Below are 17,051 nucleotides of genomic sequence, written 5' to 3'. Positions count from 1 at the left end.
TATTTCCATGTGAAACGTTTTTCAACGAAACGTTATTACGACTCTGCATAGACAACAATAATCACATAACACAAATAAGCACGACAGCACGAGCCCTCGGTGCCTATAATTAAAACATTTTTATCCGTGTAGCAAGAAGCTGTAACTCGGTCTCATTCAAATCACAGCGGCGTAGTCTTATGACAAGCTATTTCAGTCAAAATAAACTGAAACAATTCGATGCTTACCGTGAAATTAATCGTCCCGAAGAATCAAGGCCTGCAAACCTCAAATCCGTAACCATGGTTCTACATTTTTTCCCCTGCCGTAGCCTACTGCTGGTCAGCATCAGCAACCGTACAATGCAACGCCAGCTCCGCTGATGCTGCGAGACCCCGCCCTCTTCGTTCGTACAGCGAGAATGAGCTCATCATACACGCCGCGAACTGCAGTCTCCAACCTTTCCATCACAGAACGCTGTAGTTGTATAGCTCTCTCTCTCTCTCTCTCTCTCTCTCTCTGCTTCACTATTGTATCTCTGCGCTTGCTTAAACATGGTTATGGTATTCACAGACGAAGGAGTAGGCGAAGAGGATGTCATGCCGAACCACATCGTAGTCTGCCTTACGTTAGAATGGGTTACATTGTTCGCCATGACAGGCTAATCGCCTCCGAAAGCATTCGCAGGAGAATACAGCTCAGGAGTGCAGCTTTACGCTTTGAACGTTATTTCTGAGCGATGCTTACAGTTCGATTTTCCTAATTATGAGTAAATTTGTATTGGTTAGAATATACAGTTGTTCATTAATACATAATAAGTGGACTTATGTTTGCCTGTTTTACAAAGGCATAAATATAGTCATCATTTCTAATTGTTTTAACCACATAATTATTTGTAGTTGTTAGTGATGTTTTGTTTTGTTTTGTTTTTTAGAGCGGGACTATCAATAAACAAGGTAAACTCTTGAGTGCACACACACATCGCCGTGTTGCATAAAGCCTATTTAATATAAGAGTAAGCTGCAAGTGTAAGCTTGAACTGTTAACTAAACAATTTCAAGAGTCAAAAAGGCATTCCATGCTTCACGTATTTGTTCAGAGGAGACTGCTTCACTGCAGCAGTCTAATCAACAGAAAACATGTTCGTTAACTCTCCCTTGTAAACGACGGGGTAAAAAACAAGACAAACAAACAAAAAGCAGTATATTCCACTTTATGCACACGTTCCATCACGCTGGGCTTCATTCAAAATTATTTTTCTGTTAGTGCTGCGCGTAACCGATTTACTGCCTACAGCAGAGCTGCCACCTCACGGTGGAATGCCGAACTGCTTCTCATTTTGAGAAATAAAGCGGTCTTCCAGATTAATGTATCCTTACAAAGATAGATTCTATTCTTGTTAATTTACTACCACACATACCTGTTAATATGCTGTATAAAGGACAACTAAAATACAGTAAGTCAGTAATTCGTTTAAAATTAATTGATCGCTCTGTAGCAGTAGGCCTACGCGTCGGAGCGAGTATACAAAATCTGTTCTGTGTGTTCAGTGTTAGCCTAGCTTTCCTCTCTTGATTTTCATATGTGAGAGGCAAATAAAGCACTGCACGATATCATTCCAATGTAACTGCAAAAGCGGGGTTCACTCATGGTAGAAATTTGTGTGGGACAAATTTTTTAGTCTTCCACTGCCTGACTGATCTTTAAATCACCTCAACCCACAGTCTAAATCTATAAATTTTGTCAGGAAGTCAGCGGTTATGTTTGCTGGAACCGTCCGTTCTAAAATCTCTGCGCATTCGGAGCTGCAATATGTAATGCCATTTAAGTGAATATAACATAAATAAATAAATAAATAAATAAATAAATAAGCCTATGAAATAAATCCTGAAATAAATAAATGAGGCAATAAACGTACAAATAAACAAATAAATGTACATATAAATATATACATAGGTCAATATAGTTCAATAAATAAATAAACAGGTTTTTGTTTTGAAATGACGATTTTCAAAGGACTGCTTTAATTTATTTCAGGGGACTTTTAGTTCCTAATGCCACATTTATTTCTCAGCTCTTTTTATTTCCATCTGTTATATTCAAATGAGTGGGGCGTGGCTATTTCACAGATTCAGATCAAAGCAACAAGTACCAGAACAGCACCTAATCACTGAATATACTGCAGCACTGAATAAACATGGACTCATGCACACAGACTCAATCGGACATTAAACGGACTTTGTACTAAGGAGCTGGCAGGGTAAAGTTCGTTTAATGTCCAGTCCAACTGATTCAGACATTTGCGTTCTCATATGCAGCTCCTCCGGGTAATGTCTAGATACGTTAAGAGTTGCAGTGCACGTCTGAAAATGGGAGAAGGCCGCGGAATTTTCTGGCGATTGGAGGGACAGTAGGCTACATGGTCGTTGTTCATTGTTCATCTGTGTGCAATGTCTGACTCTAAGCATCTCAGGATTACTGAGAGAGGCTGCCGAACAGATCCACGATTTCTTAGGTTGATAGACCAGATAACACAAAAGTAGCGCGCATATCGCCTGCTATATACGTCCCGCACCTATGCTTTAAGTAACTTCTTGGACATTTTCCAGACTGTGAAGGATGACCTTGCGTCACGGAATAAGAGGCAAGACAGGTGCTGTGCTATGTCAAAAAGTGTAGATTTTATTTTTTTCACACGGTGATTCTCCAAGTGATGAGTGTGCCAAACCAGCCAGCAACAAATGCCACCAAACCAAAAACAATTTTAAAAAAACAAACAATATTTCCCTCAAAAATGAAAATAATAATAATGATCAATGGGAAAAAAACAAAGTATCCTCTATTTACAAATTTCAACAACTTTACCAACTTCTAGATTCACACCAGCTCAGTTACAAGGCTCCTCCAGGTCTCCTCACGTCTCACTGGGGGGAGAAACCATTTCTAATTGATAAAAAAAATTAACTTCAGACACACAAAAAGAAAGAAAGAAAAAGAAACATACAGACACAATCGTTTACAGTAATTTAAAATTATAATAATTTACATTAATAACCCATACCCAATAGTATTCAGTTCGAAATTTACACATTGATACTTTAAAATTCCTAGTTCCGTGATTTCTTAGACAACTTTAAAATCCCCCCATATTTCCCATAAGTGAGACAGTGCGCGGGAATGACATCATATCCTTAAAACTGCAAATATCCCAGTAACACTGCAGTCGGGTATTTGCCTCGACAAACAAAGGCCGCATCTACACCGTGAGTATTTGACCAGAATAAATTATTTCTTAAGTTGCCACCGTAAACGTTGGAAAAGCGATGACTGTAGTTATGTTTGCCGGTGTAGATGCCGCCATTGCAATTCCTGTTTTGCTACCGCTGGACGGTAAATTGCGAGTGTGCACAATTGAACGTTCGCCTATTCCCTCTAAGTTGGAACGGGCCGTAGCTCCGTTACTCACACGAACACGGTCCTCATTCAGTCTCAAATTTAAAACTTCGACATCACTTACCCACTGGAGTATTTCTAAAAAGTCTTCAATGCAGACCAAAATAGTATCCACTGATAAACCATGTTGATCAATTTGATCTGCTAAGGTTAACATGGTGTCTCAGAGCCCACCGACCCCTTCCATTGTCCGCACAACAGCTTGCATATGTAAGCTGCGTCCAAAACCGCATACTACATACTGCACACTAAAGTTGCACTGAAGTATGTACTGCAGGAGTACGCACTAAAAGATTGTAGACAGAAAGTATGCTAGAATTTGGACACACTAATGAGGTAATCAAACTGCACTACATTTTTGCGCGTGAGCTTTATAATCGTGGTTTAATGACGACTGCCTGTAAACAGACACAGTAGCTGCATCCAAAACCGCATACTACATACTGCACACTAAAGGTGCATTGAAGTACGTACTTGTTGGAGAAATAATATGCTCCCTTAAGATAATCCTTGTAGCAATCATGATAAACAATGTAACAATAATGTGTTCATTATTATAGGGGTGAATCAATGTAATCATTTATATTAACAGTTATAACTATACAATCTTTTGTATGACAAGAAATATCAAGTTCTCTGTGTTCAAAAAGAAGAGGCCTGTGAGGCCCTTTAGGGGCTGCATGTGAGATAAGAAAGGTGCCTCTGCCACAGTGTCATGGTCAGTAACAATGCATGTAGAGGGTGAAAGGTTCAAGGTTTCTTGGTACGTCTTATTCCACTAATGAGCAGGGCAGTAAATATTGGTGACAACGTATGCTAGATGTAAGGGAAAGTAAGCGATAATGATGTAACATAAATCAGAGATGAGATGGGATCTGTGAGGCTGGGCTGGCAGAGTTGCCTGACGACACAGAGATGAGGTAATGTGTCTCTTTTTTGGAGAGAATATGTATAAAAATCAGTGCTTTGTGAGAATGCGTCAGTCACTCTCCGGGACCTGACTTAGTTTGTTGTGGGCCTTTTGAACTATACAATAAACTTATACTGCATCTGACTCAGTATTACACTCCTATTGTTTTGTCTTAGAACGGGTACCAGTGTGGTGCTGGGACTCAGGCACATCTGGTCCAGGCTGAGAATTTTCATCCACATACTGCAGGAGTACGCACTAAAAGATTGTAGACAGAAAGTACAGTAGAATTTGGACACACTAATGAGGTAATCAAATTGCGCCACATTTTTGCGCGTGAGCTTTATAATCGCAGTTTAATGACGACTGCCTGTAAACAGACACAGTGGTACATTTCAAAACCTGACTGCACCAGCTTGTTACATATTTATACTAAGACTTCTAACATTTAAATAACGTTTACAGAACGCTTAAAAGATTCCTGACAACTATTTATTTACACATAGACAAATATTTTTAGTCATTTTAACACAGCTTCTTAAGATCTGTACAGTGGTTGTCCCTAACACTTGAAAATAGAGTTGTCCGCCATCTTTCAGTCACAAATGACCGCATCAGAAACGCCCCTTTTTTCCATGTGGCCTTCTGGGATTGAAAAGTGTCCAGTGCTCGCATACTTGGTTTTCCAACGGAAGTAGTGTGTCATCCGGGTACTATTCACATACTACTCTATGCATACTATGTATTTGGATGTACTACTAATGGTGGTGTACTGTTTTGACGTACTATTTAGTACGTTAGTATGCGGTTTTAGACGCAGCAGTAGATTCAGTGCTGTTCTAGTGCTGTTGCTTTGGTCTGAATCTGTGAGATAACCACGCCCCATTCATTTGAATATAACAGATGGAAATTAAACGAGCTGGGAAATAAATGTGACATTAGAAAATAAAAGTCCCCTTAAAAAAAATAAAAGTCATTTTGAAATAAAAACCTATTTATTTATTTATTGAATGAACTATATAGATTCATTTATATATCCATATTTACATTTATTTATATATTTAACATTGAATTGAATGCCATTCCATACACCAAAATGGTCATTTTTCTCTACAATGTGTGCATACAATGGTAACTGTATCAAAAGATAACATGTTACCTTGATTCTATGTTTGAATACCAATTGTTTTGCATGCAAATTAATTGTGTAACGGTTTTGTACCAAAACTGAAAACTGTTATTCTGTATCCCTGGGTTCAATTCATGGATTTCTTTTTTTCACCTCAACCTTAGGGCCTATAAGTATAGAATAATAAATAGAATTTAAGATATAGCTCTGACTGTGCAATTTAAATATAGAATGTGCATTGTGTATTGCCACTCAGAGGATAAGACTCCTCTCCCAACACAGTTATTGTTATTGCGGTGGGCAGGAATGACTTCCTGTAGTGGTCCTGATTACAGCCGAGCTGAAGGAGCCTCCAACTGAAAACACTCTGCTGTCTGACCAGTAGGTCGTGTAGGGGATGTGAGGTGTTGTCCATTATACTGAGCAATTTGTGCAAGATCCCTCTCTCAGCAACCAACTCTAGGGGCTCCAGAGCAGTCCCCAGCACAGAGCCAGCTTTCTCTAGCAGCTTTTTCAGTTTCTTAGTGTCACTGACTCTGATGCTGCTGCCCCAACGGATGGCTGCAAGGAAGACTGCACTTGCAACAACAGACTGGTAGAAGATATGCATCATCTTGCTGCACACATTAAAAGACCTAAGCTTCCTCAAGAAGTAGAGTCTGCTCTGTCCCTTCCTGTGGACAACTTCAGTGTTACATTTCCAGTTCAGTCTGTTGTCAAAGTCAACACCCAGGTATCTGTAGCCCTCCGCCACCTCTGCCTCTTCTCCCAGGATGGAAATAGTGTGCAACTTAGCCGTAGTCCTCCTAAAGTCCACAACCATCTCCTTCATCTTGGCCACATTTAAGACGAGGTGGTTGTTCCCACACTGACACAAAGCGGTCCACCAGTTCCCTGTACTCAGTCTCCTGTCCACCACTGACACACCACACTACTGCAGAGTCATCTGACAATTTCTACAGATGACGGGACTCTGAGTTGTAGTGGAAGTCTGAGGTATACAGCGTGAAGAGGAGAGGTGAGAGTACAGTCCCCTGCAGTGCTCCTGTGCCGCTAACCACCTGCTCAGACACACATCTCCTCAGTGGCACAAACTGTGGTCTGTCTGTCAGGTAGTCAACAGTCCTGGAGGTTGTGGATGTGTCTGCCTGCATCTTTTGGAGGTTCTCCTGCAGCAATGTAGGTGGGATCGTGTTAAAAGCACTTGAGAAATCAAAAAACTTTGTCCTCCCAGTGCTGCCAGCTTTGTCCCGGTGAGAGTGGGCTCACTGAGGCAGGTAGATGATGGCATCCTCAACCCCAACCTCGGGGTGATAGGCAAACTGCAGTGGGTCCAGAGAGGTGGTCACCTGAGGTCTGAGATGTGCCAAAACCAGTCTATCTTTCATGACGTGGGATGTTAAGGCACCCGGTCTATAGTCATTGAGGGCAGATGGAGAAGACTCCTTTGGTACCAGAACAAGGCAGGATGTCTTTCACGGCACTGGAACCCTCTCCTGGCTCAGGCTAAGGTTGAAGAGGTGCTGTAGAATCCTGCATAGCTGGTCTGTGCAAGCCTTCAGGACCCTGAGGCTGCAGCTTTGTTCTGTCTCTCCAGCTGCCTCTTCACCTGGCTGCTGGAAACAAGTTAGAGGGGGGCTTAGTGTTACTTGCCATCGGGAGAGCCATTGATGGGGCTGTGTTGAAGTTCATGGTGGGGGTTGAGAGCTGAGGGGAGGCACAGCGTGAGTCGTTAGTCCTGATGACCGAGGAGGTGTGGGGGTGGGAGCAGCCGTTGGGGCAGGGAGCCATTGGGGCATCTTTCCCTGCTCTACCTGCTGAGCACACCTGATTTAATCAAGAGCATGTTAATCACGCTAATCAGGTGTGTTTGGAGCAAGGATAGATGGAGGGTATGCAGAGCAGGGGTCCCACAGGAGCAGGATTGAGAAACGCTGGTTTAAACGGGCACACAGCATTTTTACAAACAGCACTATGAATAATCGTCGAAAGTTTTACGTATTTGCCTTGTGAAGAGTTCACAGGTCATAGAACAGACAGTTTTATCCAGATTCTATGCTACAGTTCCTGCTGTGGTGTGTGTCAGTGATGCATATCAACACTAAATCCATTCGTGATACTTAATAACGGTTCTTAAATTAGAATGATGAAGAAGCCTACTGTACTTCCGAGATCACATGCATGAAGCATGACAGCTGCATAAAGTGAGTAAATTCACCTTGTCTGAATTACTTAATGCCAGTAGACCTACTCTCACTAGGTCAATGTAGAGGAAATATATGTCGGGGACGTTTTGTACCTTTTTTTTTGTTTTTGTTTTGATTTTTACCTGGCTGAGAAATTATTAATAAATACATTTAAAAACAAAGCTTCCCCTGTGAGGCACAAGCTAAGACGCATTTTAGAACATCATGGAAAGTTGAGAATGGTGATTGAAATTGAAAAGCAGCTAAATGACGGTGTTTAACAACAAGTTGGCAAAGCGATTACTAATGAGGGCATTATTGCCCTATATATTTCATTGATGAAGTGAGGAACATGACTGTTATCGTCAGTACTGTTTCTGAAAGAGACGGGCAACAACAGTCTCTTCGGTGTACAAGCTTCGTCCTGCGCTTCAGAAACTTAAATAGCCTACTGGTTTTTCAACTGGAATTTCCACTAGGATAAGAATCGTTTTTATCAGCGTGCTAAAAGACTGTTGAATTTGCATGTCTTGGGGGGTGGTTGGGGGAAAAGAACTGTACGGATCATGGCGAGAAAACAGGAGTTACTGATTTAACACTCTAATGTATATTGTTAAGGTCTCAGCTCGCCTGGGGTAAAATTGTCTGTTTATTTTATATCCTGAAATTTAGCAGCTGCTCCCCTTTAACTTATGTCGTTTGTTTTAGACTTCGCAATAATGAACAGTGCATCTCCTCTTGCTTAGACGCGTGTGTTACAAGAGGAATTTAAACGTAGTCTCATGCAGAAGTTTCACAGCAGGAATCTTAGGAATTAATGCATAATTCAGTATACCAATATAATGAATATTGAAATATAGGAGATTGTCATAAAATTTCATGTAACTAACTGCTGAAGTCCTTTAACTCAGTAATAATGCTGGCTAATTTAAAAATACTTTTGAAACGAACTTAAAACACTGCACTATTACAAGTCTACAGAAAAATAAACTTTAGGAGTAACGATCTTAGCCTACAATGTTGACGAAAGTAAACACTGCAGAATGGGTGACGGTAGGTGTGGTTGCGATGGTGGAATGGTTACAATTAGGGCCAATTAATAACAAGGGTGCAAACAAATAAATTGGCTGAATGTGTTGGAGACTCCCGCACCTTTGTCACGTCACTGCCCTACGCTGGACGGCGAAGTGAGCTGATGTGCGATGATTCCTATGCTAGATTTTGCTCAGCAGGCAAGTGATACGGAGGTAATACAGTTAAGTCGATTAGCGAATAGAAAGCATTCGAAATGGAAAAAATCATTTTGTTCCGTAGCTCGAAAGCGTGGCCAAACTGAGACGCACTCGCGTTTATGTCCGCATTAACTACACAAACCCATATTTATTCATTCATTCATTCATTGGGATTTCGGAAATGCTCTCTAAACTTGTGTATCTCACGAGGTTGCATGGGCAGGGTCAGCTCCAGCAAATGTAATCACATCTCCTCCTTTCAAATCACCAGATACTGGATTGGCGGTCCTGTGTAAGTCGTTTGCATTTATTAACTAGCTATCTCTATTTGTAGGCTGTCTGCACCGTCTGCTTCAACAACACTTGTAATCTGAGACGAGGTACATTTACAAGTCAGTATGACCATCAGCGAAAAAGGAGAAGTTCAACTTGTCCACACTAATGGGTCGAAAAAATGCCCAAATCCAAAGAAAAGAGGAAATTGGGGCAGTAAAACAGAGTACATTTTAACAGTTATGGGGGCAATCATTGGACCAGGAAACGTCTGGAGATTTCCCTATTTGTGCTATAAAAACGGAGGAGGTGAGTCAACTGTATTAATAATCGTTATTAATAAACCAACACTAATAGTCATCTTGAACCATTTCCGTTCATTTGATTACCAACACCTCATATCAATTCCAAAATTATTCTCATTGAAATCTCTAGCTTTGAGCTGGGACATCCCAAAACAGAACCGATCGCGTGTCTGTACAGTAAAAGTCCAGTAAATAGGACATACTACTATTCCCATCAGGTGTTTTTTTCATCCCGTACTTACTTTTCCTGACCACCTGTGGGATACCTCTTTTCTTCATGGAGACTGCCCTGGGCCAGTACACCAGCCAAGGGGGCATCACCTGCTGGAGGAGAATCTGCCCATTATTTGAAGGTAATTAAAAAAAAAAAATCAAATTTAGGGAGAATCATTATATATTTTCTATTTGAGAGCAAAATAAACATTGGGTATTGAATGATTATAGGAACATTTGTGAATGTTTTCTGATATGTGTCCTTTAATCATCTAGAAATCACCAGAGTACTTCAGGAAGTGCATAGAACTACAAATAATGTTTCTGGTGCTAGACTTATTATGTATCACTTTGATGACTTCTGTAGTTCAGTTGCTAGATATGTGTAGATAAACCTTTGGAAGAAGTCTACACATTTCATCCTACTCACACACACCAGAGCATGGTTCACAAGGCTGTTCCAGCAGGGTGTGCTGTTGTTTTGGAGCACCCTCTCAGAACTGAAACGGGCCAGGGTGTGACCGGGCCGATTTGCCCTTAGATATCACCGAATTCTGTTGCGTCTCAGAGATTCATAGAATGCTGAAAATGTGTTAATGTAAATGCAAATTTGGCAATGATAGTACAAATAACTTAGAGGAAGAAAAGCAATTTTGTAAGCTTGTTCTATTTGTTTATTTGTTTCCATTAGAATCAAAGGACAGACTAGACTGTCAGCTGCATTGATAAGCAATGATTAAGAAAAAAAATATATATAAATATATAAGTATGTGTGTGTGTGTATGTATATATATATATATATATGTATGTATGTATGTATGTATGTATGTATATGTATGTATATGTGTGTGTGTGTGTGACATTGGCATGAATAGTGAGACATTGTGACATTGGCATGATTAGTGAGACATTGTGACATTGGCATGATTAGTGAGACATTGTGACATTGGCATGATTAGTAAGACATTGTGGCATTGGCATGATTAGTGAGACATTGTGACATTGGCATGATTAGTGAGAGCGCCATGACTCCATTTATTAGAGTGTATCCTGTGCCCTGCTGCTTGTGAACATTGTGTAAAGAAGCAGTAATAATTAGAGGAGGCATACAAGGCACCAGAGTGGACACTTCATTTCCCTTTTCTGTTAAAGAGGCACAGGTTTGGGGCCAAAAAAAAAAGTTAGATCCTAGTGGTTTTCAGTACAGATGTTGGTAAAATTGGAATGACAAGGGACTAAATCAAATTAATCTACAAACTAAGAGAATTAGTTTGTGCTCTAAAATTATGGCTGTTGTCCATGAGCACGAAAATAAATGATGTGCCTGGACTCTCGCCACTTGAGGTCACTTAATATAATGCTAATTGTTGAGTTAAATTTGTGTTTGTTTTGTTTTATTCTCTTCAAGATAGCCTCTAATTCATGTTCATAGATGTCTTGATTCACATTTGATTGACTATCTCCTCTTGGATACTTTCTGAGGTATGGGCTATGCCAGCCATGTCATCATTGTGTTCAGCGCTACCTCGTACATAGTCATCCTGGCCTGGTCCTTCTTCTACCTGTTTGCCTCCCTCAGTGCCGAGCTGCCCTGGGCCAGCTGTGGGAACTACTGGAACACTGGTAAGAAGGTGTTTATATCTTATTAGGATGGATTAGTTATCTGTTAATTTGGCCTTTTGGGAAAGGCATTTGTGTGGATAGGATCTTGTGGATAAGAGCATCTCCTAAGTCATTCAATGTGATCTAATGTATGCTGTTAGGGAACTGTCATAAATATTTTAGGTCTTTAAATATGTCATCACGTACTATAACGAAAACTACTTTGTAATATTTACTTTGTGTATGCTCTCTGTAAAACACACACACACGCACGTACACACACACGCACACACACACACATATACTGTTGTGTTATTGCAATAAATACTCCATTCTGTAGCTGAGTTGCCTCTTCTTAATATCTAATGACTGAAATGGGAAGATATCATATTTTATCACATATTACTGTTTGCAGATGTTGTCAGACTTTTGGCTGATTACATCCCAATGAACTGTCTTCCTCAGAAACATGCATGACTGTGGGCAAAGATTTCGCATCCAATGTGACGTCCAAACAGAACTATACCCTTCCGGTTATGGAGTTTTGGCAGTAAGTGTCTATGCACCTGTTCGTTCTTCAGCAGCCTGTTCTGTTGTCTGAATGATGTCTCTGAACTCTTTCTCTACTTGAAGACGCAGGGTTCTGAACATCTCCAGTGGCATTGAGGAATTGGGCAGCATTAGGTGGGAGCTAGCACTGTGTCTCTTGCTGTCCTGGGTGATCTGCTACTTCTGTGTGTGGAAAGGAGTGAAGTCTACAGGAAAGGTAAGAGTTTAATCAGCTCCAGATTCTCATCACCTCTATCACTCTGGACATGCTACTTCAGTGTGTTCACTTTTCATGCCTATCGTTTTGTAAAAAATACTTCTGAATGAGGGAAGCCGTTAAACAAACAAACCAACCAAACAAACAAACAAAACAACAAAAAACAAAAGAGCATTGGAACAGTTTGATCTCAATATGAGTAATGGAAACTGTAATCCATCACCCAGTAAGAGACAGAGAGAGCAGCTTAAGCATGATATCATTTTATGATTTATAAATGAAACCTTTTCGTCTCTCTGCTCTGGCCTGAAGGACAATTATTGACCATTATTTCTTTAACATTCAGCTTTAAAATTTGACCGAATAGTCTGGATCTGGTTTGACAGGCGGCATACTTCACTGCAACCTTCCCCTATGTCACGCTGCTGATTCTCCTGGTACGTGGAGTTACACTGCCTGGTGCCAGAGATGGAATCATCTACTATCTCTACCCTGACATCAGTCGTCTTTCAGACCCGCAGGTAACCCACCTGTGCTAAGCCAGCTTTCAGACCCGCAGGTAACCCACCTGTGCTAAGGCAGCTTTCAGCTCTCAAGAGTCTTTCCAAGCTTTCAAGCATCTTAATAGCTTCTCGTTTGCACCATTCTCCATGGTTTAGTGTAGTGTACTTACCATACGGCATGTTAGAGACTGATTTAAAACTTCACATATCTACTGAATATGAAAATTTGGACTTAAAACTATAAATTCCCTCATCTTTCCTGGGAATATGATCACAGTTGTTGTTGAGCTTTCTGAATTAAGAAAGCTCTTAGCTTACTAGTCTTATAAATCGTACGTAGTAACCAAATTAGCCTTACTGGCTAACAAAGCAAACTGTCTGTGATGCTCTAGATGCACTTTGGGTTTAGCTTTACAGTCAGTGAAACTGAATCTGCCTTGGCTGGTTCCATCCTGGCCAAAAATACATTCCACTGATTCAACACGGTGTTTGTACACATGCCAATGGAGTACACTCCACTTTTTAAATTCTGTGGTCTCCTAAACATCCTTAGAATAGTGTCTGATGTATGATGTCATGACTTTTTCCCTCTCAGGTCTGGATGGATGCTGGGACGCAAATCTTTTTCTCTTATGCCATTAGCTTGGGGTTTCTCACATCCCTAGGTAGCTACAACCAATACAACAATGACTGCTACAAGTGAGTAAGACACCGCCTGAAGCTTTGTGTTCATTTTGAGTGGATTTGGTTGACAGGAGAGTCTGTTAATAAAGTCTTACTCAACACCGTAATGTCATACATGCTTCAGTCATTGTCTGCATTTATCTCTGATTAATAGTTTCAGGACACTAACAAATTAGAGAGCTATTAATACTACTGCATAAATTCGTTATATTGTGTGATCTCAATCCAATACATAAAAGGGTGTGGTTATGATGTAGTTGAATCCCGCTTGAGTAGGTTCATGTGAGTGTAGTGAATAAACTGAATATAACAGCTTGTCTGCCTGTGACGAGCTTAAAACCCTTCATGTGTCAAAGGCAATTTATTTAGCAAATTGTGTTGTGAAATGAGCGATTTGCTTGTGGTGCGCATTAGCACTCATGGTATACCTGATTGTTCTGTTTTAGTCGCGAGTTGCAATTTTTTTTAACCTGTCCCTTTGCAGGGATTGTTTCTACCTGTGTCTACTGAACAGTGGGACCAGTGTAGTATCTGGGTTTGCTATCTTCTCTGTGCTGGGGTTCATGACCTACGAACAGGGAGTGAATATTGCAGAAGTGGCTGAGTCAGGTGAGCAGACACTTAGGTTCTCTTGCTTATAGATATTACACACAGTGTAGGCACAATATTGAAGACAGGATAAGCTTCTTCATATCAGCATTAGAACTGAAGTGTGTGCAAATACAATCCAGTAAGTACGACAGCTGAGACTGAAGATAAGAGCATTTTCTGAAGGATCACAGCATGTGACAGGGCCTTGCAAAATGTCAAAAATATTGCTTTCCATGATATGTGTTATTTAGTTAGAGAATTTTATAACATACCATGCTAAGCACTGCCTATAGCTGTTTACATATCATTCTCATTGTACGTGTGTGTGTGTGTGTGTGTGTGTGTGTGTGTGTGTGTGCGCGCGCGGGCACATGCAGGTCCTGGGCTGGCGTTTATTGTGTACCCTCGTGCGGTCGCTATGATGCCGCTGCCTCAGATCTGGTCTGTGTGTTTCTTTGCCATGATTATTCTGCTGGGCCTGGACAGTCAGGTTAGAGTCCTCTTTCTTCGTTTCTCTGTTCCTTATTACGTGCTTAGCTTTCTACAGTTTATAGATTTGTACAGAGACAGAATATTGGTTCTGTCTTAGTTCAAATGGACAGGTATTTTGTCCCCAGTTCATCGTGTCTTGAATGGAAGTGTCTGGAAAAATTCCCTACACCTCATTTGGACTCTGTCTGTATCATTCCTGTTGTCTGTAGTTTGTTGGGCTGGAGTGTGTCATGACGTCAGTGGTGGATCTGTTCCCCACACACCTTCGTCGGGGCTTCAGGCGAGAGCTGCTCCTCCTGGCGATCTGCACCGTCTGTTGCATTTTGGGATTGAGTCTAGTCACCGAGGTAGGTCCTATGACAGCTTCTCCATTTACGGTACCCATGTGTCCTCATGACTGCCCATGAAAAATTTCACACAGGGAATTTATAACAAGGCAACAAACAGAAAAACGTTTTATATATATATTTAGAGAGAGAGAGAGAGAGAGAGAGAGAGAGAGAGAGAGAGCACGAGTCTACACTTTATAGCTCTATAAAATTTTTTGCAAAAAATTTCACTTGAACTTGAGGGGAGAGTCTGTGAAATTTCATATACGTGGTAATTACAAGGACTCACAATGACATCTTAGTCAAAGTGTATTTGTGAAACGCAATAATATGTCATTTTCTGTCATCACATTTCTCTGTTTCATAATAGCTTTTTATCATGAACACCATTCAGCAAAAAGTCACAGAATGTTCTTCATCTCAAGAGTTATTGGTGCTAATAAATTGACAAAAAAAAAAGAAAAACAAACAAAAAAAGACTAACAGTTACGCATGAGAACAATGAACTGGATGAGGTATGACAGTCTTGCATATCAAAATCCAGTTCCTGCAAATCCAGTATGTGCTTATGTAAGTGAATCAGTTTTATGGTTTCTGATTTGAATTCTTTGCCTCTGTTGGTTTTGCGTGTTGTTAGGGTGGAATCTACCTGCTCCAGCTGCTGGATCACCACGTGTGCAGTGGCACCACTCTTCTGCTACTGTCTATCTGCCAGTCAGTCAGCATCGCCTGGGTGTATGGTGAGTGCATACCTGCTTACACAACATCCCAAACACAACACAACCATACATGGACACCCCACGGTCTTGAGAAAATATTGACTCAGATGGCAAGTTCTCATAAGTTCTGACCTTCTATCCAACAAAAGAATGTGGCTTGTAGGCCCTGTTTGTTGGTGTAATGGCTCTGATTTGATGTATGCACGGCTGTTTTCAGTTGCTCAGTAGGATGTGACTGTTAAAACATTCGGCACATGGGTGTTGCAGAGAGGAAAGCGCTTGTGCTGCTGATGTGACTGTACAGTGGTGAGGTTTTCTAACGTACGCTGTCCAACAGGTGCTGAGCGTTTCTACGGCAACATCACCGACATGATCGGCTATCGACCTGGACCCGTGATGAAGTATTGCTGGCTGTTTGTTACTCCGACTGTATGCATAGTAAGGTCATACTATTTGACCCCTGACCTGACCTCTCATCTCCTCTTCATTCAGCCTGGATTATCCACCTATCTCTCACATGTCACAACCATCCTCTCTCTCTCTCTCTCTCTCTCTCTCTCTCTCACTCATTCTGTTTCTCTACCTGTTTTCATAGTACAAATATCAGTGCAAACAGGAGTGCACTGATGGTTTCTTTGACTCTTTGGACTGTGAACTTTTAATGGTTCTCATTGTCTTATTGAGGAGGAGTGGACTTAAAAGTCCTTTTAGCTCTTCGAGACTTTGACTGACTGGAAGCTTCGAGCAAGAGTAGTATTTCACTCTTTTGCCTTGGTGTTAGAATATAATGGTCATCATGATTTCTGTGCTGCAGGGTACGTTCATCTTTTCCATTGTTGGGCAGTCTCGCTTGAAGTTCAGTAACTCCTATGTGTACCCTCTATGGGCCACTGTCATTGGCTGGTTTCTGAGCACCATCTCGCTCTCCCTGATCCCCCTTTGGATCCTCTACAAGCTCTCACAGGGTGAAGGACCACTGCGGCAAGTAAGACAGTGATTCAGACAAAACCTTTTTGATTTGAACACGTCTAATTGGTTAGCCTAATAACACCACATTTCTTCATTTCAATACCTACTGACATGATGTTTTGTTTTACACGTGTAGGCAAGTCAATACGGAGGTATAATGTGCTTATGTTAATTTGAGATATCATAGAAATGTAAAAAAAATAAATAAATAACCTCAGTCATATAAATAATATAGCCAAGCCAATGAATGAAATACTCTCTTTATGAATGTTAGGATATGTTACTGTCTGAAGTGTTAATTAACAGAAGAACACAATGAGGACTTCTGGCAGATGCAGAGTTAAAACTGATCAAACTCCACATAGATTCAGCAAATCTTCTCTTTCCTTCAGGGTTCTGTCATACATTAACGCAGCCCTTCCTCTTTCTCCCCAGAGATTTCTGGCTCTCTGTCGCCCTGTCGACGATCTCCCCATGAATTACACACACAAGCCCAGGTCAGCTGTGCACGTTGGGGGGACAGGTGACCTGCCTGCCATGGCGGAGATAAAACCATTGTCCACGACGACAGATTAAGAGAAGAGGGGAATGGCGAAGCATGAGAAACCTCCCCCTTGGCAACAAGCATCAGCCTCAACTTCATCTACACACTATACACACTCAAACCAGTAGAGGATATGTCTGTCCTCAGACGTTACCTTGAAGGAGTTCCAGGA

General features: G+C 41.0%; 1 protein-coding gene across 1 annotated transcript; it reads left to right on the top strand.

The window, feature by feature from the left end:
- The first annotated feature begins 9,287 nt into the window (after positions 1-9,287).
- On the top strand, positions 9,288-16,813 carry LOC115829693 (sodium- and chloride-dependent GABA transporter 2-like). The gene is made up of 14 exons (XM_030793860.1): positions 9,288-9,471; positions 9,686-9,820; positions 11,163-11,303; positions 11,748-11,832; positions 11,916-12,048; positions 12,435-12,569; positions 13,147-13,250; positions 13,720-13,844; positions 14,204-14,316; positions 14,528-14,665; positions 15,285-15,387; positions 15,704-15,804; positions 16,181-16,351; positions 16,676-16,813. Exons 1-14 carry the CDS (start codon positions 9,288-9,290, stop codon positions 16,811-16,813), a joined length of 1,806 nt encoding a protein of 601 aa, XP_030649720.1.
- The last annotated feature ends 238 nt before the right edge of the window (positions 16,814-17,051 follow it).

The sequence above is a fragment of the Chanos chanos genome, chromosome 16 (genome assembly GCF_902362185.1).
Source record: "Chanos chanos chromosome 16, fChaCha1.1, whole genome shotgun sequence".
In the NCBI taxonomy this organism is placed as follows: domain Eukaryota; kingdom Metazoa; phylum Chordata; class Actinopteri; order Gonorynchiformes; family Chanidae; genus Chanos; species Chanos chanos.
This window is presented reverse-complemented; position numbering and strand designations above follow the sequence as displayed.

Coding starts and splice junctions, on each gene's coding strand:
- LOC115829693 (XM_030793860.1), top strand. CDS start 9,288: ATGACCATCAGCGAAAAAGGAGAAGTTCAACTTGTCCACACTAATGGG. Junction 9,472..9,685: donor GTGCTATAAAAACGGAGGAG/GTGAGTCAACTG, acceptor TATTCCCATCAG/GTGTTTTTTTCATCCCGTAC. Junction 14,666..15,284: donor GATTGAGTCTAGTCACCGAG/GTAGGTCCTATG, acceptor GCGTGTTGTTAG/GGTGGAATCTACCTGCTCCA.